Source organism: Tamandua tetradactyla, chromosome 10 (assembly GCF_023851605.1).
Source record: "Tamandua tetradactyla isolate mTamTet1 chromosome 10, mTamTet1.pri, whole genome shotgun sequence".
NCBI lineage: Eukaryota > Metazoa > Chordata > Mammalia > Pilosa > Myrmecophagidae > Tamandua > Tamandua tetradactyla.
The window spans coordinates 46,710,031-46,734,362 of record NC_135336.1 but is presented as its reverse complement, the minus strand read 5'-3'; the positions used below and the strand labels follow the sequence as shown (position 1 = coordinate 46,734,362).

Genomic DNA, 24,332 nt, shown 5'->3' with positions numbered 1-24,332 from the left:
AAAGGGTGTGGAGGCACAGATACGGTCTAAGTGATGCAAACCAAAAAGCAAGAAAGTCACAGACCTGAATCAGAGCCAAGATGTCCACACAGGCAGCACACAATGAACCACAAAGGCAATTTCCAATGAAATCTTACTATCCAGCATCCTGTACACCACCCAGGACGTTAGAGATAGAGGGGAGTTTAGCTATTCATTTTAAAGCTGAGAGAACTGAGACCAAGAAAAGATAGGTGATTTATGTAGGGCTCTAGAGACAACCAGATGTATTGCCAGAACTAAAATCCTGGGCTCCTGCTGCCAGTCCTACCTGCCAGGCACTCCTTGTTGTCCTTGCAGAGAAAGCAAGAGACCAGTGCTAAAGGGATTGGTTCACCCAATACCCATGGCCAGGAGCAGGTCCTCAACTCTGGTTTTATCATATAACCACAGACATATATCATATATGCTATATTCAGAAGAACATTTTGTCCCCTTCTTGGAATGAAGAGCAGAGAAACTCTAGAACCTTTAAATCTCAAGACAAAGCTCAGAGCAAACAACAGAAAACACATCTCTTTCAACAAGAAGAAAAAGTATGCTCTTTTGAAATGGGAGGATGGATTTTGCTGGAATAGAGTCAGGGTGGAGTAGGAATAGTCCACATCTGAGGGTGTTAACTCATTTTTGTACATCATCTGCCAAGATTCAGAGGAAATCCCCAGTAATCTCAGCAGAAGAAAGCTTTTTTTTTTTTTAAGATTTAGGGAAAATTGCATTCTAACTTTTTTCCTGCCCATGTAAAGTTAGCCTACAGTAAAAAAAAAAAAAGATTATATTATAAATATCTTCAAATAAAACAATTATTAAACAGATATTATTTACAAACTTCATATTACATGAGTACTTACTGCATTCCTTTCAACAGAGCACTCCCTTGGAGGTATTTCCACACATATGGATCTCACTGAATCTGAGCCATTCCTTTGAAGTCCTGCTGAAGCCCAAATTCCCTTACAGACACTTGCCTGTATGACCAATTGCCTCTAAAGCTGATGAAGTCTATGTTATAAAGGAAGGGAAGGGCACTCTTATCCACACCCATCTTCTCACAGGTCTGGGCTATCGTAGGCTCTTAATAAGTATTTGTTGAATGAATTCCTGACTATGGCTGTGAAACAGAAGTTAGGCTCCTTGATTCATAACCATGCTCAGTGGTGAAATCAGAAACATCAATTTGACCTTGAAATTTATTGATCTTTGCCTCCATGAAGAGTGGAGTGCCCCGTTGGACATCTGGGAAAGTTACTATAGCTCCTTCCAAAGTGAATACACTAAAAATATGACAGCACATGAAGCCCACTCCCTAGGCATCTGGTTCCAGGCAGGGATTTAGGATTTTATTCTTGTACCTCTGAAATATTAAAAAAAAAAAAACCAAGAATTTGAACCCAGCAACTTACATTAAATTTATTTGTTCTCTCCCATTCTACAGAGTCCCCAAACTCATAATAGACTTCCCTCATCTACACCACCTCTGCATTGCTACTTCCCCACGTGTCTCCCTCACCTCAGGAGAGCTTAGGTTTTTCCCTTCTCCTCCAGCACAGCTCCTTGAGGAGAGCAGCTCTTCAGATCGTGCTGAAAGCATTCTCCTATTGGCAGCATTTGTCTTCCCTCTCCTTAGAGAGTGGGGGCTGTGGAAGGATCCAAGTGTGCAAAGTGTGGGGAGGACTGTGAGCCCTCACCTGTTAGTAATTGCTACTCCACCTCAACATTAAAATGAAATGATTGAGAAGTGATGGAGGTGATCACGTCCATGCTCTGTGGCAAGAATTTTTTTCTTTAAATCCTATTAAAATTGAGTCACTGCAAGGAGCCTATCAAGCAAAGAGATCTTAAAGCTAATTTCTTGGTAATTATAACAACTTCAAGACATTTTGGTGGTTGCTGACATAATTTTCTAGATTAAATACACCACATTCCCCAACATGCCTCACAAGTTTCATGCAAACATTTGTATTTCAGCGAGGATTCTCTTACTGAAGACATTGCTTGGTATCTAGGATGTCTTTTCCAGGACCCAGATGACATGGAAACAGGATAAGTGGCCACTTGATTTGATTTAAGGGACATAAGGAGGACTTTTACAGGTTAACAAAATCTTCCCCAATCACCCTCTAATTTCAGTGTTTGAAAAACCATTAGAAAAGATAAACCTTGACCAAATTCTTTTTATTAAGGCTTTTTCTAAATAAGCATCTTTATATTAAAGGCAAATATCTCAAAGAGAAAACATAAAATTGTTAGCAGCTATTGACACCATAGTATGAATGAGAATCAGATTACTTCCAAAAAGTAGAGTAGCAGGAATGAGGTATTGGCTAGGAAAATTTTGATAGGAGAATGGTGACAGAATGATCTGGAGTTGGAAGCACTGCAAGGAGAAGGCAGGCCTGGAGTGTGGTTACATGTGGTTTTGGGTTTTGGGGCAAGGGCACATGAAAGGAGAGAACTTAAGTGGGCAGGCTCCAAAGGCAAAGTATGCTTCCTTTACATTTATGCCTCCCACCATTCTGGTTACTTTATTCTGTAATTATCAAATGCCTCACTTAGGATATCACACAATAGAAATGAAATTAACTGGCAAGTATGGAGCTTGATACAAGGCAGGTGTTTAATAAAATTGATGAAAGTTGAATCTCAGTCATCTGATTATCAAGGTGCTTTTTCCTCTATTTGTGCCAATAAAACCATGGGATTTTTAATGATTAAGTCAGGAACAAGGTCATTAAAAATGGAAATTAGAACAGAAAGAGTGATCGTTCTTGCCAGCCAAATCAACTTGCACTTTGTCAGCAGAGAAATCACAAAATATTGGATTGAGAGAGGTGTGCCTTTCAAAAAAAGTGGTAGAAAGGGGGCAATTAGGAATGGAATGCCCTTCTTTCCTTAAGCACTGGCTTCCCATGAAAAGATTACTGCCAACGCAGTAATTTCCCCTCGACAGTTCAATGGGTCACCATCTTATCCTCTTCAGCATTCCTTTAACTCATTAAGGTAGGAATGCCATTAAAACATCTGCATTATGTTTTAGAAAGTGAAGCTTACACCATGCAAATTAAAGTGAGATAATTATGTGGAAATGCTTTGTAAGCCAAAAAGAAAACTAAAATTTTTAAGTGAAACAAAAAGACCTCTCTAAACTGAAAGGAGTCTACAAATAAACTGGTGATCGCAAATATTTATAAAGCACTTTTGAGATGTGGAAACTATTCTCTGGGTCAAGAAAAGTAATGGATGACCACTGAGCTGAGAAATGGCCTTCTTGCATCTGCAAAAGTATATAAAAGCAACAGGTTCCAACAAACTCTCACTCATCTTAAAGATACCAAACAATCGAGTTATTATTTTTTACTAGTCGAAGATGTTATCTTCCTATGTTAATGAATATATAAATAAATAAGGAGTTCCATTAAGGTTCTCCAATTTCCCTAATTTGCTTGTGGTGTTTGAGACCCAGTGAGTGAGATATCTAAGTATTGAGGTTTCTTTTTATACTAAAAAAAAGATCTGGATTACTTGATTTCCCATAGGAGAAAAAGCTCATGCTTAATAATAACAGCCTACCACATCCTTTCACATAAATAACATACATGATCCACCCTATGGAACAGGTGTAGCAAATATTATGCTCCACATTTTTTAGAAGATACGGATGCAGAGAGATGAAATGATTTTCCCCAAGGTCACTCAATCAGAAACAGAATAAGGACTGAAATAGAGGTGTTTTGTTTACAAGTCCACTGATCATTGTTTTGGCCTCCTATCTCCTTTCTCCAATTACACCTTGGTTATTGGATAACGAGAAGGGCTTTCATTTCTGCCTTCTAAAATGAAACACAGGATGGCATATTTAGTTACCATTCTCCTCTCCACAGCACTCTCTTTCAGTGGGTGAAGGGAGAGACTAAGGGCTCTGAATCCCAAATTCCATTTTGAAAACAATAACTCCACTTTATGTTATACATTAATTTTTTGTTAAGATTTCGTTTAAAGGATGGGTCCTGAAGCTAAAATAAATGCAAAAAACATACCTGGAAGAAACCCCTCCAATTATAGCAGAATCACTTACAGATTCAAACATCCAGATTCCTGGGCCCCATGCCAAATTTACTGACTCTGAATCTCTTGGGAGGGGGCAGCAATTTTAAACATATGGCCTTGTCCAGTCTAAGTGAATACTCACATCCTACTGAGACTGACTTTGATATTTAAGTTCTTTCTTCTGAGGCATCATGTATATGCCTAAGACAACAATCTATCCTCTTTTTCCATGTACCGCTTGACAAAGACTGTCAGCAGGTTCACCTTTCAGCAGAGCATGCTCCCCATGAAGAATATGCCTTTCTATCAACTTTTTTATCTTAACAATGCTTTTTGGTCAAAACATAAGCCTACCTTCTAAAAACCTTTTATAACAGATGAAGCATTTCTTTTAATATAATTGAACTTATTTCCCATTCTATTTTCTGAAAAAGTAAAATTATAGGGAATGGGGTAGTGGTGAAGTGAGCGACAGGACATTTTATCGTGGGAAGAGATACAAGGGATATCTTAAGTCCCTGTGGGACTCTATCTAGCAATAAAACCTTCATTCAGAGTCAGAATATCATGCAGTTTGGCCCACTAATCTCTACCTGGAGTGGTTAATTATCTGCACGTAGTTACTCATCCATTTAGTGACTTCTGTGTGTATTCTATGCTTCAAACTGAGTTAAGTACACTATAAAGACGAAAGGAAAAAACAATCTGCCTTCAGGTAAATCTCATCTTCTCTTGTTGACAGAAACTATACAACTAAAATATTGAAATAACAAATGGTCTAGAAATAATTGGGAAGAACCTTATGGGAGAGGACAGGCTTAAGTGGAGTTTTGAAACCCAAAGAAGGGAAAACCATATCACTGTTTGATTTAGGTTTTATAATTTTAATGTTTGGGTTATGATGAATCATGAATACAAGGTACAGAGAGGGAAGGAGATAAAACTAATCTTTACTGAATGTTTCCCTGCACCATGCAAATGTATCAAATTTCCACATTTTATCTTATTTAATAAGAAATCGTGAATTTTCAGTGAATTAATTTTCCTATTAGATTTCAGATAATACCATAGTTTCTAAGAAAATTTTTCTATTATTTCTTTTAAATAAATCTCCAAGGAGCATAGGTGCATATTCAAAAATTATCTGATTCACTCCTATTACAACAGCTAAAATTAAACACACAAACAAACAAATCTGACAATACTAAGTTCTCGTCAGGATGTGGGCCAACTGGACTTCTCATACTTTGCTCTGAAAAAAAGGCTATGGCCACTTTGGAAAGCAGTTTGGCATTTCTAATAAATTAAACATACACTCATCATGTGACAAAGTAATCTCCACACTTTGTGAGATTTTTACCCAAGAGAAATGACAATATATGCTCAGGCAAAAACATGTAAGGAAATGTTCATAGGAATGTTAATCCTAAATCCAAATGTTTATCAATTGGTGATAAACAAATTGTGGTATGGCCTTATATGGAATGATATCACTCAATCAATAAAAAAAAAAGATCAAATTATCCATACCTGCCACAACATGAATGAATCGCAAAAGCTAGAATATGCCACATGAAAAAGTCAGACATAAAAGACTGCATACCATATGGTTCTATTTATAGTGCTTTCTGGGAAAGGCAAAAACTATAGTCAGAAATCAAATCAGTGGTTTTTAGAGGCTGGAGTACAGGGAAGGGATGGACTACAGAAGAGCACAATTGCTCTCCCTTTTTAGTATATGGTGTATTGGAGTGGTTGGAGGTAAAAAAAAACCCGAAACTGTTGAGCTTTGTCCCAGTAGCCTTGATTCTTGAAGACGACTACATAAAAATACAACTTTTACGATGTGACTGTGTGATTATGAAAACCTTATGTCTGGTGCTCCTTTTATCCAGGGTATGGACAGATGAGTAAAAAACTATGGCTAAAAAATAAATAAACGATAGGGAGGATATGGGGTAAAAAAAAAATTAGGTAGACAGAAATACTAGTGGTCAATGAGAGGAAGGGGAGGGATAAGGGATATGATATGTATGAGTTTTTTCTTTTTCCTTTTTATTTCACTTTCTGGAGTAATGCAAATGTTCTAAACAATGATCATGGTGATGAATTCACAACTATGTGATGATATTGTGAGTCATTGATTGCATATCATGTATAGAAGGAATGTGTATGAAGATTTGTCAATAAAATACTTTTAAAAAAAAGTTTTGCCAATGCTTGGGTTCTGAACTTCTAGCCTCAAAACATTAAGCAAATAAATTCCCCCCCAAAAAGCACAATTGAACGTTCTGTGGTGATGGAAATGTTCTATAATGTGACTGTGGCAGTAATTACACATCTGTGTATATTTATCAAGACTCAGAGAACTGTATACCTAAAAAGTGTGAATATTATTGTAACCAGGGATGCAAAATTGTCAATGGACATTAATGTTATTGTCAAAAATATATATATATAAATTTCTGATTGGATGACATCAGGTAGACAAATAGACAATAGAGAAAACATCTTTTACAATGTGCTCAAATTAAGAAAGAATGATGGACAGATTAGGATATAAAACTAAGTCACTTTAACTTTAGGTAACAACATGTAATGGGAAACTCAAACCTAAAAAGTCAAATTTTCCCAAAATGCTGTTTGAGAGCCTCTCTCTCTAACAGTCAACAGGCAATTTGCTTATAGATAGTCAAGACAAAAATTTCTCCTGTTTGAAAAGAATTTAGTGTGTTTAACATATTGCTCCAAGGATTATTTTATAATTACATATACTAGTAACAATATTAATGTTCACTGTTAAAAAACATTGCTATAATTGCATTAGAAAAAAAAGAAAACGATATTAAGAAAGTTGAAAATTTTTACATTTGAATGTAGATAAAAGCCTTTTAATCATTGGAAGATTCCTCCTTGTTTTGTTATACTGTGAATAAACTCTAGTTTACTGAAGAAGGTAATGAAACTAAACCTAAAAACAATATACCTCCTTTTCTAATGAGTGGCTCCTAGCAGCAAATAAGTCAATTAGGCGTGAGCCTCCACTGTGACCTAGCTGCCTTGGACGAGATGGGCTGGTAAGGATGAAGGAGTTCCCCACTTCTGAGAACAGAGTGGAAAGAAGGATTATAAAATGGTTAATCTCTACTCACAGTTGTGACATTTCTAGTAGCACCTTGATTGTTTGGATGATGCTTTCAGACACGATTCAGAATTTTCCTCACTCCTCCTTTGTTCTTTGTCTACAGCACTCTTCACAAATATAATCTATCTCAGAAGCCTGGATGTTTTTCCTTGCTTAATGAGGTGTGTTCATTGAGAGTGTATAAAGGAGTAGGATGCAAAGAGCTGTTTTTATTGCTAGAACAGTCCTTCCCTGGCAACTCTGATAAGACACTCCAAAAGAGTGAAGTCCACGGTGCCCCGAATCTGCACAGAAGTGAAAAGACCACAGATTTACGTGGATGATGATGATGATGACATTTATTAGAAAAAAAGACTTGGGATCTAGACTCAGATTTAGTATGGGAAGAGGGGCCAAGAAGGAAGACTCCTTGTCCCTTGTGACATACCATCTAAGTGACCCAGATCTTGCCTGTTCCAGGGACTGACCAACTGGATGGTAACTTGTACTCATATTTATGCTTTGCAGCATGCTTTATAAATTAGGTCTTAGTAACTGAAGATAAGGGGCTGTGTTGTTTTTATTTTATAATCACTTCATAACAATCATATATTTGAAGGGAGGAAGCATGTTCAGCTGAAAGCACTAATGGCATCCACTAATAAAGTATACCATAGGTAAAATATAAAATTAGAGCATTGAAAATGTTCTGGGAGATCCCTAGTTTACAAATATACTACCTGTGTCTTCAAAATACATACCTATTTACCATGTATTCTGGTTGGGGCTAGAAAAATTCCTCTCCACAAACAGTACAGGTAAAGATATTCCTAATGTACATTTTTTTTTCAATAGAACATTTGTGGAAATGCCATGAAAATTTTGCAGAATGGCAGAGAAGGCCCTGCTCAAAACCTTCCCAATTCTTCTATGTTCCATTATTGATTCCTCAGTTATAGCCTTTATTACATTGCATTATACTGTTTAGTTTGTCTACTCCTTTTGTTATGATATGAAATAAACACTGGAACAGTAACCATTTACCTTCATTATATTTTTATTCCTACTATAATGTTAGGTGCTTATAAAATGATTTTTAATAAGAGAGAAGATATTTAACAAGTGCCTAACCTGGAGATATAATTATATGGATGATGTCATGGCATAAACTTCATCCCAGGGTTAAAGCTGAAGCCATGGAAAATGAGAGTCTGGCCTGATCCATGTTTGTCCCAGGAGAACTATTTGTTCCTCAGGAAAATTCAGGGATATAGGTCAGCTATATGGTGGATCTCAGATCTGATCCATTGTACACTTTCTTTAGTAAAGGTAGTAGGACCAACACAGGCTCACACTCTTGGGGTAAGGCCAGTCCTGTCATGATCTCTGGATGGAAGGAAATGGCCATCTATGAAGGCCTCAAAAGACATTGTCCTTGGGCTGCCTTAAACTCTTCAAATGTTATCTTGAGTTTACTTTAAGAGGATATTTGTTCGTACACTTTTCCAATCATTCTTTGGTCAGCATTTCTGCCCAGCTATTTGTGGTCCCCTTAATCCAAAACTTCTCTTCCAGAATCTGGGTCCACTTATCTTTTGCCTGTAGCAAAATTATATTTCCAAAGTCATTTGCCAATAATCAAATTACCTGTATATCTCATTCCATTTTTACCCCACTTATTCTTTTAAAATTATAAAACAAAAAGGCAGCAAACACACTCTTATTAGTTACCTGTTACTATATACCAAATTAACCCAGCGCTCAGTGCCTTAAACAACAGTAAATATTGTATTATCCTCTCAGAGTGTATGCATCAGGAATTTGGGAGCATCTTAGCTGAACAGTTCTGATTCAGAACCTCTCATGAGATTGCAGTCTAAGATGTTGGCCAGTGGTTCCATTACCCAAAGGCTTGACTGGGGCTGGAGGATCTTCTTCCAAGATGGTTCACTCATATGGCTAGAAAGTTGGTGCTGGCTATAAGTGTCATCATGATATGACCACTTTTTGAGTGGTCTCTGCATATAGTCCTACACCTTCCAGCCACTCACTTGATCTGTCATACTAATTCTCACTCAGTAAAAAGCAGCTGCCTAAACGTGATTCATAACTTTTATGAGACTTCTATAAGAAGCTCAATATCTAAGGACCAACACCTCTGAAAAATTCATAGACCCATGAATGCACTATTTAATCTACAACTTCCACGGTTGCAGCTAAGAAAAGAAACTCTAACCTACAAACTACACACACACAATATTTTCAGTGGGCTGCTAAATGCAAATGTCATAGATGATGTTCAACAGTAGACTGATGCCCAATATTGGCTGAAGTGTTGGTTAACAGTCTATGTAAATAAAAATGACAGAAAACATTTACATAAAGTATCAAATTCATCTTCAGTTTCACAAAAGCATTTTTCTTGATTGACCTGGTAAACTGTTCATACTTTATAGTGAGCTTTCTTGAGTTTGGGTTACACTTAACAGATGCCTAATATTAGGTATTAACTTTAACATATATATATATATATATACACAAGTGGAATGACTCCCACTAACATTTTATATTGCACCAAAGACTTCCAGCTCCAGTTTTAAACATTACTCACGTCCAAGAAAAGGTTAAGTTAATGGTGAATGCTGCCCAGGACTCCAGCGAGCTGTGGTAAATGATAGTGTCGGGTATAAAAGAGAGCCAGCACGTGTATCACTAGAACCAGGAGTCTCACCATCTTACCTAAACTTTTTTTTTTCTACAGACATGTACCATATACAGAACAAGAGAAAGAACAGTTTCTCCAAATTTATAGAACTATAGTAAGATAGCTAACCAATTTCTTCCAATTAATGCATTGATTATATAAAAAGATCAGTATTATTTCTCATACATGGCTAACCTCATCACAATCACTTGGGGGTATTTATTTAACAGGCAGAGCACCAGACCTACTGAATTAGAATCTGGTATGATAAGGACGGGTGGAGGGAAGTGTGGGGGTAGGGAGAAGTAGGATGTTACATACTTAACAGATTCACTAGGTCAACAATTTTCAAAAGGTGGTCCCAGGACCAGCACATCAACATCACCTGAGAAATTATAAGAAATGCAAATTCTCTGGCTTACCCCACCTCAGACCTATGGATCAGAAACTCTTGGGATAGGGTCCAGCAGTCTAAGTCTAATACATGGTTTAAACACATAGTTTCTTAGCATTTATTTTTTTAGCTCTTTGACTTCCCTGAGCAGCTCAGTATCTAAGCAGCACTGAAAAATGCGAGGCCCAAATCACCCCCAGATGATTCTGGTGCTATCTCAAGTTCAAACATGGCTGCACTTGGTGGTTCCTTGCTCCTTAATGTAGTCTGAGAAACATTATCTTCAGATTTGTTAAACAGCTCTATTTCAATAAAAAAGAACTCAGAAGGTTCCTTTTCCTTTTCACATCTAGTCATCTTCTGCAACATGACTTTGGGGATGTGGGATGCAATTTAGGAGAGGACTTTAGATTCAGAGCAGATGAACATAGAAAAATATTTCTTCCTGTTTACTTTTTAAAGAAATAAACACTCTCACAAAAAAAGGAAGGTCCCTAGAAAGAAAGAACTATCACTTACAGGATCTTTACTCTGCTAATACTTATCCTTTAATGCATTTTAAATTATTTGATGACACAATTTACCAGATGTTTATTTAGTGTAAACGTCTGTGGTCCCTTTGTGGCTTATCAGCCTCAATCCATGAAAAGGAATGTTTGAAAGGGATGTTTTTGGGATACCACAAAAACCTTAGAGATGACATTTGAGCCATGGGTTATGACGACTTTGGAAAACACTACAGTAAATACTTGTTGTCTTAATTTTCTGATACAAGTGAAAACAGATGTTGGATTGAATGGCTGGTTAAGAACAAGAGTTATGCAACTCAGTTGACAAATGTAGTGACTTATAAAACTAAATGCATGCTCTTTGCAAAAAGCCAAGAAAGGCACCTGGAAGTATTTGAAAAGGTACACGCTCTCACTCTATTCCTGAAGAGTCTACTTTGAAGCTGGGGAGTTGGTGAAAAATTGTGAAAATGGGACTTCTTTCAAAGAGTATATGGAGAAGGAATTTTGACTAGCCTATACCATGAAGAATTATTACTTTTTAAGTGATTCAAGGATATTGTTGACTTAGTCATTCTGGTGATTCAGTTATCATATTAATATTTAAAACTTGAGTTACAGTTTCCAAATTAAGATAAAAATAATTGCCTGACTTGAAGAACTGTGCATAAAGTATTTTGCAAGTAGATTGTTTTACATACGTAATACCAGTATGTTGATCAATAAAAAATCAGTGGTACATCAAAACAAAATTAAATCAGTTTCTGGGACAATCGTCTATTTCCTATTTACTAGTTGATTTATATCACACAGAGAACCAGCATAACTATGCAGCATGACAGAAACACAGCTGCACGAGCATACACATACATACTTGGTCCTGGAAATCCATTATATATATGTATATATATATATATATATATATATTTATGTACATATTTCACTAATTGTTATTAATGTGGATCATGGTTGAAAAAGTTAAAAAAAAAAAAAAGCCAATATCAATATATAAAGCTTCTGAGGCAGAGATAGTCAAGGGTTTTCCAAGTGCAAGGATTAGAACTTGAAAAGACATGGGGGCTGGAAAGAGAAGGATTCTACACAAAAGGGTGAGGAAAATTTGGAAGTCACCTGCTCATTATAGCAAAGAAAATGGTGAGCCAAAAGAGTGGAGGAGACCAAAGAGGGAAGATGGTATGTTGGAATGGTATTTAAAGCCTGCAGCTGTGATCCAGTAGCCAACTAGATGATCATATTTCACGGGATGTTTTACACAGAAATGGTTTCATGGAAATGTTAGTTACAAATTAAATGAAGGGGAACAGAGAAGTTGAACTTTCTGATCAACTCAAGGAGCCACTAGAAAACAGCAGAATTCTCTGCAAGTTCTTCAACATTTCAACCTCCAACAACTACAATGGAACAAAAATTCAGGAGCAAACAGAAAACCAACCTTACCAAGTAGTGTTATAATACCTGGCTTTTATCATGCGTGTGTTGTTGCCAAACTCCCAGGGACAAGTGACGTATCCAAAGCTATTTAATAATGAACTATGGTATGAATATACAGTTATGGTTTGTCCAATCTGATATGCACAGAGCTTATCAGATGAATGCAAATTTGTGCTCTTTGCAAGCTTACTAATGCCAAGATAAATGGGTGAGAAACCATGACATTTTCAACTAAATGGAACATTTCACATGACATACAAACACCCACTCCTGCTTGAAAAAATATATCAAGTGTGCATTGTCTTCCAAAGAGATGATTCCCGGCTGTATCCAAACAGATGAAGAGTCAGCTGTGAGGTGAGAATGTGGGCCAAACTGGCCAGCCAGAGTAGCTGGGGGTGGAAGCAAGGAGACTGTTTTGAGGATTTATATGATGTTGAAGGAAAGGGAGAAAAGGAAAGGAAGGAAATAGGAGGGGAGAAGGAGGCTGAAGGTTTGAGAAGGGAAGGGGAGGGATTGGGAATATAAAGAGGAAAGGCAGGAAAAAAAAAAAGAATCTTATCAGGTAACTGATTAAAACCAACCCAGTACCAGAGAATGAACCAGACAGACTGAACCAGGTATCCAGGGAAAAGTCAAATCACACAGAACTGCATTCTAAGGCTATGTAGAGGGAGAAAAATGACAAAGGACCACGGTTTATGCTCCCAAATAGTTTACAATAAAAGGTAAACCTGCTCTGAGAAGCACCTTCCAAATCCCTTCAGGGAGAGATGGATGGAAGAATATCATCATGCTGATGGCAAGAGTAGTTAAAAAAAAAAAAAAATCTCCTGTGCTACGGCTCTGCTCCTCTGTCCATTTCAGTAGGAGACTGACAAGTCATAAGCCCAGCTCCCTAGACCTTGACATCTAGCAAGAGTGCTATTTTAGCTCAACATCGTAAGTGTCCCAGAGATTGGAACATCTAAGATCTCCCTCTAGGTGCCATGGTAGGTAGAGTTTACAAATACTTACCTGGCCTTCACAGGACCCTGATTACAAACAAAATTACTACCAAAATATTTATTAAAGTCACCCTAATGTTATTTATCAGTGGAAGCTAAAAAGAGACCTGGTATTGTTATTATTCCCTTTTTTTTTTCTTCAGATAAATAATTAAATAAATAAATCTGATGTTCAGAGAGGCTAACTGATAAGCCCTGGATCACATTTACTCCTGGGCCATGTTACTATTTTCAATATTTATCTTTCCAATTCATAATGAAATTATAGATTAGGTAATCATCAATGTGGGCACAAGACCTGCCTCATTTTCCTTTTCATCCTAATAAGAATATGAGTAATTGGGGAAGTAGTCTGTGACAGGTGGGTTTTAGGGGCATTTGAAGAGGACAAGGGAGAGGAAAGGAGGGGCTCTGACCTTCTTGCCATCTGACACTTCATTCTATTCTCACTGGCCAAGGATGCTTTAACTCTATCTGGGAAAGTGAAAGGAGAAGGAAACTGTCCTGCATTCCCCTCCCAGCATCTAACAGAACTGAATTCTAGTGTTCTCTGCTGGCCTGCCTTGGCAGCCGCTCAAATCCCTCCTTAAAGGATAGAATCTGCTGTTGTCAGGGAAGAAGGCCTGCTACATCTCGCACGCCCACACATATCCAGAGAACTCTCAGCAGGCCCCTTGGAAAACCAAAACGTTTTCTTATCAGCTAACAGAATACAAAAGTCATAGGGGGAATCTAAAGAGAAAGAAAAGCTGAACTGTCCCCCTGATATGAGGTCAGAAGCAAAGCACCCTCTTGCTAAGTCTACCAAGGGTACATTTGTCCCTTTAGAGGAAAGACTTTTCATTTTATTGGAGACACAGTAGAACATATTTTGAAGATGTTTCAGATTATAAACCATCCTGTATGCTCTAAAATTACTCTTAGAAGCTGGGATGTATATGCTAACATGCAGAATTAAATGACTATTTCCAAATGTAATTCACATAACCTGGACCTTCCAAATGGGGAAATCCATGGCATGTTTGCTTAATTCCTGTATCTTGCAATGACTGGGATCATGAGGTACTTTTTTCTCCCCTGATAAAATACATGACTTCATTTTTCCTTCCCAGTTGTATATTACATAAAGCTAGAATGTGATGACAGAGTAAGACAGCTTAACTCCTGCAGATGTGATTGTTGAATAAGAATAAAGAATTCAGACCCTAGCAGTTCCATTTAAAGGAAAATCACCTTTGCGTGTCCAGCCAGTTTTAATTAGAATGCATTTCCAACTCCTTGAAATGTCTTACTCATTTTTGTAATCCTGATATGATGACTTTCAAAAATATGTTAACTGAGTACAAATGAATAAATGTAAGTTCAGACTTAAAAACACAACCAGTCACAGCTTCTCAGATCTTACTTCTGAGATTTTGTGGAAGTAGAGAATAGCCCTTATGTCCTGACAACAAAAACAAGTGTTAAATCTCAAGTTTAAACATTTTCTTATTTTATAGAATGTGATAAGAAAGTCTCAGTAATCTTCCAAATAATGTTTACAATCCTGGAACAAAGCAGCAAGAAAATTAAAATTATCTTTAAATTAAGTTAAAATTTAAATAGCAAAATAATTTTCTTATAACTTTAAAATTTTAGTCTATACTTATTTGAAAAGATTTATCAATTATTTAAATGCAAATTTTTAAAGCTGTAGATCTGTGGTTTGCAACCCTGGCCATATTGGAAATATCTGAGGATTTAAAATATATATATATATTTTATATACTTTATATATATATATTTTATATATTTTAATATATATATATATACTACCCTAGACCAATTAAATTTTAATTAGTTGAGGAGACAGAGGAGTACCAATATTTTAAAAAACTTTTTGGTTATTCTAATGTGCAACAAAGGTTAAAATTACTGCAATGGATGCTATAGAACTTATAGTTGTAAGGAAACTTAGTTTAAAAGAAGAAAATATTGAATTGCCATATTATATGTGAGGCTTGAATTGGGCCTCACTTTTTTCTAAAATTAATTTCTAAAGTACTTAGACTAGATGGATTTGGTCTGGTTTTCAAATGTACAGGCTTTAGATTTATATTACTAGACAGGAGAATGAAAATGAACTTCTACGAAGATACCACATCTTCTACCTCCTTTTTCAGAATTCCTCAGGGATGAATGCTAGCCAACTTCATAGCTTGCTAAGAGGACCTCAAATCCCACACTATCTCTAAATCTTCTAAATTTCTATCAACATCACTGAGAATGCAAGTCAGGGCTTTGTTAGATCAAGGACCGCTACTGTACACATGAAGAGTCACTGTAAAGGGCTTTTGGTGGGGAACCCAATTTAGCGTAGGAGCAGTGGAGGAAATCCTTACGTAGTTCTGGTGTCCCAGAACTCTACCAAAGTAGCCTGAAATCTCAAACTGACTTATCTTACCAATTACCCCTTGGGACCCTGCTATGGGCTAGATTGTGTCTCACAAAAGGATTTGTTCAAGTCCTAACTCACAGTCCTGCAAATGTGACCCTATTTAGAAATAGGATATTTGAAGATATTACTAAAGTTGAGGCCAAACTAGATTAGGATAAACTAGATTAGGGTAAACCCTAATCCAGTGTGACTAGAATTCTTATAAGAAGGGGAGAACTGGACACAGAAAGATGAGGAGAGAACTCCATGTGATGACTGAGGTAGCCAACATCATGGATTGCTAGCAAACTGCCAGAAGCAAGAAGAGGCAAGGAATGATTCTCCCCTACAGTTTAAGAAGAAGCATGGCCCTGCCACCACCTTGATTTTGGACACCTAGCCTCTGGAACAGTGAGACAAAGTTCTATTGTTTTAGGCCACTAGTTTGTGCTACTTTCTTATGGAAGCCCTAGGAAACTAAGATACTTCCCTACAAAAGAAAGGGATTGTGAACTGGAGAAATTCCCCAGAGGGTATTCAAGTATTAAAAACTCTTGTGGGGTGCAAGGGTAGTTCAGTAGTAGAATTCTCACCTGCCATGCAGGAGACCCGGGTTTGATTCCCCCAGTCCATGTACTTCCCCAAAAACAAACAAACAAGAAAACCAAATAAACAAACAAAAAATTCAAAAAATGGTGCTATAATAACGGGATACTCACATGGAAAAATAATGAAATGTGACCCCACCATACAGCATACAAAAAAAAAAAACCAAAAAACCTCCATAAGCTTCTGAGGTGTCATGTTTTGAACATTCTCTGTGTACAAACTGAGTATTGGGTTTTAAGTCCTGAGAGTACAGGGAAGAATGGCTTATTCGTTAAGACTAAACAGGATCTGAGAAAAACTCCTCTAGTCTATCCAGTTTTCTCCATCAGCTCCATTGCTAAAGTATACTTTTTTCTTCTTCCAAGCACAAATTTAAGTTGCCTTATGCAACTAAAAAAGCAATTCACAGACCTTCAGAAGCACTTTTTTTGGAGGGGACAATATTATCAACTCAATAGGTATTCATTGCCTAATATTTGTTCATCTTTTTAAAAAACAATTTCCACTCTTCTTGTGTTTTCTCTTTTCCTCTAAGAGATAGTAACATCTGAATCTTAAAATGGAAGCAAGGTTTCTAATTAGGGAGAATTTGCTTTCCATGCCCCTCCACATGGTAGTTTTACATAGCTGATGAACCATACAAGAAATCAGTAATCTAGATATTGACTAGACTCTTATCTGCCAAAAAAGAAGTCCACATTAAGTGCTGAATATTTACCATGAATCTCTCACTGGCAGGTTGTTTATCTCAATTCTCAAGGATTTCCTAGAATCAACTCCAGCTATGGACGGAGACAAATTCAGTTGGCCAACTTGGCATCTGAAGCTAAAGGCTGATTTCTCAGGGCAGTGGGTGGGTGTTAATGCTTGAACTTGTGGATTCTCTGTTAGACCTCCTGTGTTCATAGTTCTGCTGTGTCATTGACTAGCTGTGTGACTTCCAGCAACACTAAACATTTTGTGTTGGGCACACACCTAGATAGACCCCAGTGACTCCCATCTGCTGCTGCTCATGCCCATGTTTAATTCCCTCCCTTGAAGTGGATGGGACCTATAATTTACATCTACCCAAAAGAACATGGCAAATGTCATAGTATGTCACTTCTATGATTAGGCTACATAAGACTATGATTTCTATCTTGTCTTCATCAAGCCCAATTGCTCCTGGGCTTGATGAAGGAATTGCCTATACGAGAGACCCCCACATGACAAAAAAATGAGTGGCCTCTGGCCAATAACCAGTTAAGAAATGAGGCCCTCTGTCCAACAATCCTTAAGGAACTGGATTCTGGCAACAACCACATGAGCTTGGAAGCATCCTTTCCCAGTCAAGCCTTCAACAAGATCCCAGCCATGGTCAATCCTTAATTGCAGGCTTGTGAAAGACCAGGAAACAGAGGATCCAGCTAGGCCATGCCACAACTCCTGACCCACAAAAACTGTACAAAAATAAATGTGGGCTGTTTTAAGCAGCTAAATTTGTGTTAATTGGCTATGCAGTAATAGATAGCTAACATTATATCTAACTGTAAATATCAACTGTAAAATTGGGATAAATATATTTCATAGATGTGAGGCTAAAGTGAGATAATTTATATAATAAACATTTATCATTAAGCACTATGCCTAATATATAGGAATATGGTTAGCTGTTATTACTGTATTTTAAATGTTATTTTAATGAGAAGTATGTATTTAAACCATTGTTTTTCTATTTTATCTTCAGCATGTTCCTCCTTTATCTGACACTACTTATTTTTGCTTTTTTGGTTACCTTAACAACTTTTTTATTTTACTTTTTTAGTAATCTCTCATATTAGATTACTCTATTTTTTAATCTTGCCTTTATTCTTAGAGCACATTAATGAAGCTAATTTATTTGCTTTCAGTATTTTCTCTTTTATACTTTCTTTTATAAATGGAAAGCAGGGAACAGGGGAAGAGTCATTCTTCTGAGGACAGAGACTCAGGTAGAATGGCTGGTCCCATCTTGTAGTCAACCCTCCCTTCATTAAATATCTCACTTTTGTCTTAGAAAATCCTCCTGCCAACACACATTAGATTCTTTAACTGTCTTTACTATATAAATACAATACAATACAACATTGATGCATTTTTCTATTCTCGGGTTTTTCTCTGAATCCTATCAAGTTGGCCAAAACAATAAGAAAAAGAAAAGAGAGGCTAAAATTCCTTAATGTTTAATATCTCATAGCCTGATACAGCAGTCTGTAAAATGAAATTAAACTAGTAAATATATAATTAATACCTGAGTAAATTTATTTTTAAACTTCGGTTTCTAAATATGATGGTCTGCATCAAAACAAATTAAACTTGGTTAATTCTCACAGTCCTAATATAAAGTCGCTTTATAATAGCTGGAGCTAGATCTCATTCAGTTTTATCTAGTGGTGTTCAGTGAACATTGCTTGACTAGATAAACAAATCAATACAATTGTCAAGAAACTTTAGAGCTGTAAAATATTCTAAGATATTTCTCCTATGGTTTTCAAACTTATAGCAGTGGAACCATTTTTTTTTTTCAAGGTGCACTTTGAGTCCTATCAATATGTAAATATATATTCCTCAGGTAAAAGCAGAACCCTACCCACGCAGCTTCCTTTTGCACTCTGCCTTGTGACCCACCAACTTCTCTGCCCTAAGATGGAAGAGATCCCTCCCAAACCCCTCACAAGAACTAATCACCCTTTGGAAAGAGGAACTATGCCATTGGAGAGACACATCCTTGTTTACTCCAGGTGAGAGGCCAGAAAAGTTTATGAGCAGGTGCAGGAGTCCAACTCTCCAAAGACAACATTCTATTTCTTCTTTATAATCAATCTTGGGGAAGCAGGGAAGATAGAGACAAGGAAGGCAAGGTTGCATCCTGTATAGATTTCCGAATCTTGGCTTACTCTCTCAGTACTTTACCACTGGCTCCTGCAAGCTGGTCAGGCTCTGTCTGGGCAGCTACATGTGCCAGGAAGGCCCCTCACACCTCATCCAAACTCCTCTTTGCCCCTGCTTGGATTAGTACTTCAAGCCTCTACTTGGGTGTCTTTTCACTGATAATTCTTGACCTTCCAGTCTGGTTTGGGCCTTTCTCACTGTTCCAAGAGCCCTTTTGTTTAACCCAAGTTGGAAGTTAGCCTCACTGTGTTGTAATTATCTCTTTATTCCCTTTTCTCCATTAATCTGTCAGCTCTCTGCAGACAGGGGTCAAGCCTTGTTTTCCCAACCTCAGTGCTCTGCATATACACAGAATAGAATGTCACTTGAACAAATGAATGTATCTTTACACAGATGGGAACTGACACTAGATAGAAATTAAAGGTATGGTCTTTTACCAATTGCTGGTTATGTGACTTTGGGCAAATTACCTAAACTGTTTGAGGCACAATTTTCTGCTCTGTAAAATGGGACCTGTTTTATATGGTAAGAATTTAGCTTTAAGAATTTAGTTATATTTTCCACGTAAAAAAAAAAAACATTAGCAATAAAGTATCACACATAGCATGAGCTCAAAAAATGTTGTTTAGGACCATAATAATGATAATGATCATTAACAGCTATGACAGTTATTACTTTCATCTGTTCCTGTGGTTTTTGCCTTTGGAGTCAGGGATTTTTATCCTATCAGGTGATAACCCAAGGCGAGGAGCCAGTTGCCCTTCTCTCTGCCACATGTCTTGAGTTAGTTGCTCCTAAGATCCCATGCCTTCTGGTCAACTGGTTAGGCTTGGATCTTGGATGGTTTTCTGTGGTTTTCCTCACACATGCCTCAGGAGAAATGGCAGACTTGCCTAGGAATAGTAGCCGCTGCCTTCTCCCTCATTGTACTCTGTCCTGGGAGTTTCTGCAGAGAGCTGTGTCAAGCCCCTGATGTGTCACTACGTATTGCTCCCTGTGATTTTTATTTTAGCCCATACACCAGGAAAAGAGAATCTCCTGTGGGGCCTAGAATAAAGATTCTGAGAGCTAGCTGGAGCTCAGGAGTCTTCAAAGGTATAAAACAATGGGGTAATTCTTCTCTAGGGCCTGTATGGTTATGGACTAATTCTCTGGCTGAAAGACTAGCTCAGGAGAATCTTGCACTGAGGTGTAGCTTCACACAGAGAAGAGGAATATTTGGCCTTGTACAGTGGGGGTAGAGGGGTGGGAGGAGTAGGGGGATGGGGAGAGGTCTGTGGAGTAGCATTTAACTCCCCAGCACCAAATTTCTGCAAAGAATGTTCTACCTCATTTATTACCTGCCAAGACACTTGTCTTACAATTTGGACATGAGATCATATATTATTTAGTGTCATATTTTTCAACATTGACTCACTTTTCTCTGATGCAATAACTATTTATTGAATACCTGTGATATATCAGACTCTTTACTTAAAGCTCTATATCTCTTATCGCATTTAATCCTAGCAATATGAGATAATTGTCATTATTCCCACTTTACAGACAAGAAAACTGAGGCTTAGCAAAGGTAAATGACTCTCCAAAGAACTCAGTCATTAGGCTTCCACTAATAACAGCCTTAAACTTTGAGCTCTCAAAAAGTAAGCCATGAGCAGGCTACAGTGTTTCAGCAGGTAAAGTTCTTCCTGCCATGCCAGGGACCCGGGTTCAATTCCCAGTACCTGCCATACTGAAAAAATAGTAAGCCAGGCATTTCCAGTGATTTATTCTCCATAATAAGGCATATAGCTATGTATTCAAATAGGTATATGACATGTAACAAGTAATTTCTTATAGATGTATGTAAATATATGCACATATATGTTATATATGTATATACATACATACATATATACATATACATATATAATGAGAATATGTTCTTGGGAAAATGCGAAAACTAAGATGATGTTTGAGATTTTTACGAGAAACAATTGTATTCAAGGAAAGGGTAGCGACCATGTGTAAACTGGAAAAGATGATTTATAAGGACCCAAGGCACCTGCTTACCCAGGCGGGAGGCAGGCAGGGATAAGGACACTGAGTCCAGAGACTCCAGACCCATCCCCCAGCTCTGTCATTAACTTGGAAAAATTATTAACCCTAATCTGCCTTTCAGGGTCTTCACTTGTCAAATAAATGGTTAAGATGGGTTAGTAGTTCCCAAATGTCGGTCTGCAATGAGATTTTCTCAGCCTATTATGAAATGGGAAAAATGTGCTTTAGTTATTATAAGGGCAATGTGCTTATTCATATAGTTACATTTATTCACTTTGCAAACCAGTCAAAATTGCCTTGCTCTTTTTATGAACAGTGGGATTTTTTTCCCCTTAAACATCCTTACTTGGCAAATTTCAAATATGTCCTCTCTACTGGATCCCTAATATTAAAAAAATTTTTTTTTTACTGTTCCATAAAATTCAAAGATCTAGGGACCACTAGACTAGATGATCCCCAATGTTCTCACTGGCTCCAAATTCTATCCTCTTCTTAGTACACAAATTATGTTTAGGTAACTCTCAAGTGGGAAGAAAAAAGAAAAGAAAAATCATTTTTACTTTTTTTTTCTTTTTTAGCTAAGCATTTCTCAAAACATGTGCTGTGACAGACAATACATTACAGCCGTTTTACTAGAAAAAAAGCATTCTTAGTCAAATGTGTTCGGGAAGCAATGGGTTAAAAAAAGTTGACTAGGTTTCTTTATTGAAAAATGCTCTGAACTTTTAAAATGCTAACATCTACTATAACCCCCCAAAAGGAGACAAAGCTTCCCAAGTTGTTGATGGGAAGCAGATGTATGTCTTTGCCCTCCACCAGTACCACACACCTATATTTGGAGCACAGTTTGAGAAAGGTGGTTTCAGCTAAAAAAAAGCTCAAGAGCTTTCATGGAAAACAACAACAACAACAACAAACAAAAAAAAAAACAGAGAAAAATACACCATTAGACACAGGGAACTTACCATTTATTTTTAATATAATTATTACAATTTGACAGTTTTTCAAACTACCAATACTATGGATATTTTAAAAATTTACAAAAGAAACACCAGTTAAAAATATTGCAGTTTAAAGAGCAACAGAAAGCGATTAAAGAGCAATAGAGCATTTTACGTCCCTTTTTGACAACTATGATTTTCTTTTTTTTTATCATTACGAATAAAGGAAAATTGTGTTAAAAGGTTTATATCCAGTGATTGCAACATGATAATTAAAGCACTTGGAATTTGCAGAAGTTTGCAGGAACAAAATTATGGCTATCATCCCATCACAGTGAATACAAAGTAAAATAAAACCATCTGTAGGTACTGAGACTGAGAAAACTCCAGTTTCCCTTCCAATCATATATGTTTGTTAAATATGTCATCAATGGGAATCATTAATTATGAATACTTGTGGCTCATAATTGATAGATTTAATCAGTTTTACTATCATCAAGGGACTATTCTTGGTAGAAGAAAAGGCTCTAATAGTGTTGGTTTGGTTTCATTTTTCTTTATATAATTATTTAATCACATTTGAGAAGGCCTACTTAGCCTTTATTTTTATTGCTTTTCATATCATCATGGGAAATAGCAACCATCCAAAGTTTTCAACATTCACATTCTAGGAGAAAACAGTTTCTACTTGGGACAAGATGATGCTAGTGCAAACTATTCAGACAGAACCTGGAAACTATCTTTCAGGTATTCTAACACTGACAACTTTTCCTTCTGACTCTTATGTACACCAGGTTTTTGACAAGCCTGTGGCTCTGTATTACCTCATTCAATATTTTCCATCATAACTATACAATAAGTTTCAGCTCATTTTTCATAATCCTGCTGACTACAGCACTCTGTGACCATATAAACCCTTACAGACCTAGAATTGGCTTAAAAAGTGCCTCTGCAAAGGAACAAAAGTACATGCAACATTTACTTTCAAAAATAGGAGAGAGGCAAGGCCTCTTGTTTTGTTGCTGATAGGAGCAAAGATTTGTTTTGGGGGTTTAAATTGAGACTGTTGAATTTTCTTCTTCTAACATTTATAAACAAAATACCAACACTAAAATGAGAGCAATTGAGCAAGAAATAGGGGGAGTGTCCTGTCTAGCAGATAAAACCCTCTTCAAACTCTGCTTGAGAGAAGGCTCTACAAACACACACGACCTACACTTGTCCCATGCCTGAAATCCCTCAACCTCTGAATGACCAGACACATGTGCAGTTTACACCAAAGATTGAAGGCTTCAGAACTAGCTTCTTTTAAACCTTATGCTAGTAATGGTTTAGTCTCCGGGGAAGGAGATAAAAACACCAAACAACAGATGACAACACCCATCTATATAATATGACTCAATATACAGATACTATAGTTTGAAACTGTACCATTCACGCTATTGTGCACTAACTGCTAAACTTAATAAAATATTGGTTTTCCTTTTTGCAATAAAGAGCTCCATTTGAAAAGTAAATAACAGAGAAAATAAATTAAAAGGTTAAGAGACTCCCTCTCATATTTGAACTTTGACTCTCTGCATCCCATCACAGTGGGATTCCTACATTCCCCCCATATGGTAAAGCAGATCATATTTACTATCAACACTAAAAAACTAGTATCTCTCAAAGAAATAATTTTAAAACACAAAACATCAGAGCTACTTGCCTTTTGGCAATTTCTGTGCATTTCCCAGGACTAGTGCAATACTTCCACAGAGAAGTAGACACCCCAAGCTGGAGAGCATGTTTCATTTGCCACCTCGCACGGGGAGTGAGGCTGCTGGGTGTCTTGCAATCCTGGAGCTGCATTTAAGTGGACTGTCTCCCAGTGACAGGGGCGGGCGGCTGCACTTAGCTGTGCTGTGGGCTTACTCACAGGGGGTGGAGACAAGATGACATCACACCCTTTCCCACACACACCAAAAAAAAAAAAAAAAAGGCACAACAGCAAAAACATATCATCACATTTCTCTCTGCGAGGTTGCTGCTGTCTAACTCTTCTTGTCCCTCCATGGTATTATTTATGGTCACACTATATTTGTGAAAGAAAAAATACCTAGGCAAATTTGAAACATTTGAGGAACTATTTTAAAAATCT

General features: G+C 37.1%; 1 protein-coding gene across 32 annotated transcripts in view; it reads right to left on the bottom strand.

The window, feature by feature from the left end:
• Window positions 1-24,071, bottom strand: part of ABI3BP (ABI family member 3 binding protein) — a 245,285-nt gene extending 221,214 nt beyond the window's left edge. For 31 of the 32 annotated variants that reach the window (XM_077118544.1, XM_077118546.1, XM_077118548.1 and 28 more), the window contains exon 1: window positions 23,901-24,071. In XM_077118544.1, the coding sequence (XP_076974659.1) occupies window positions 23,901-23,979 (79 nt within the window). In that variant the 5' untranslated portion in view covers window positions 23,980-24,071. The remainder of the gene's footprint in view (window positions 1-23,900) is intronic. The other variant, XM_077118578.1, reaches the window with a different exon arrangement.
• Window positions 24,072-24,332: the final 261 nt, after the last annotated feature.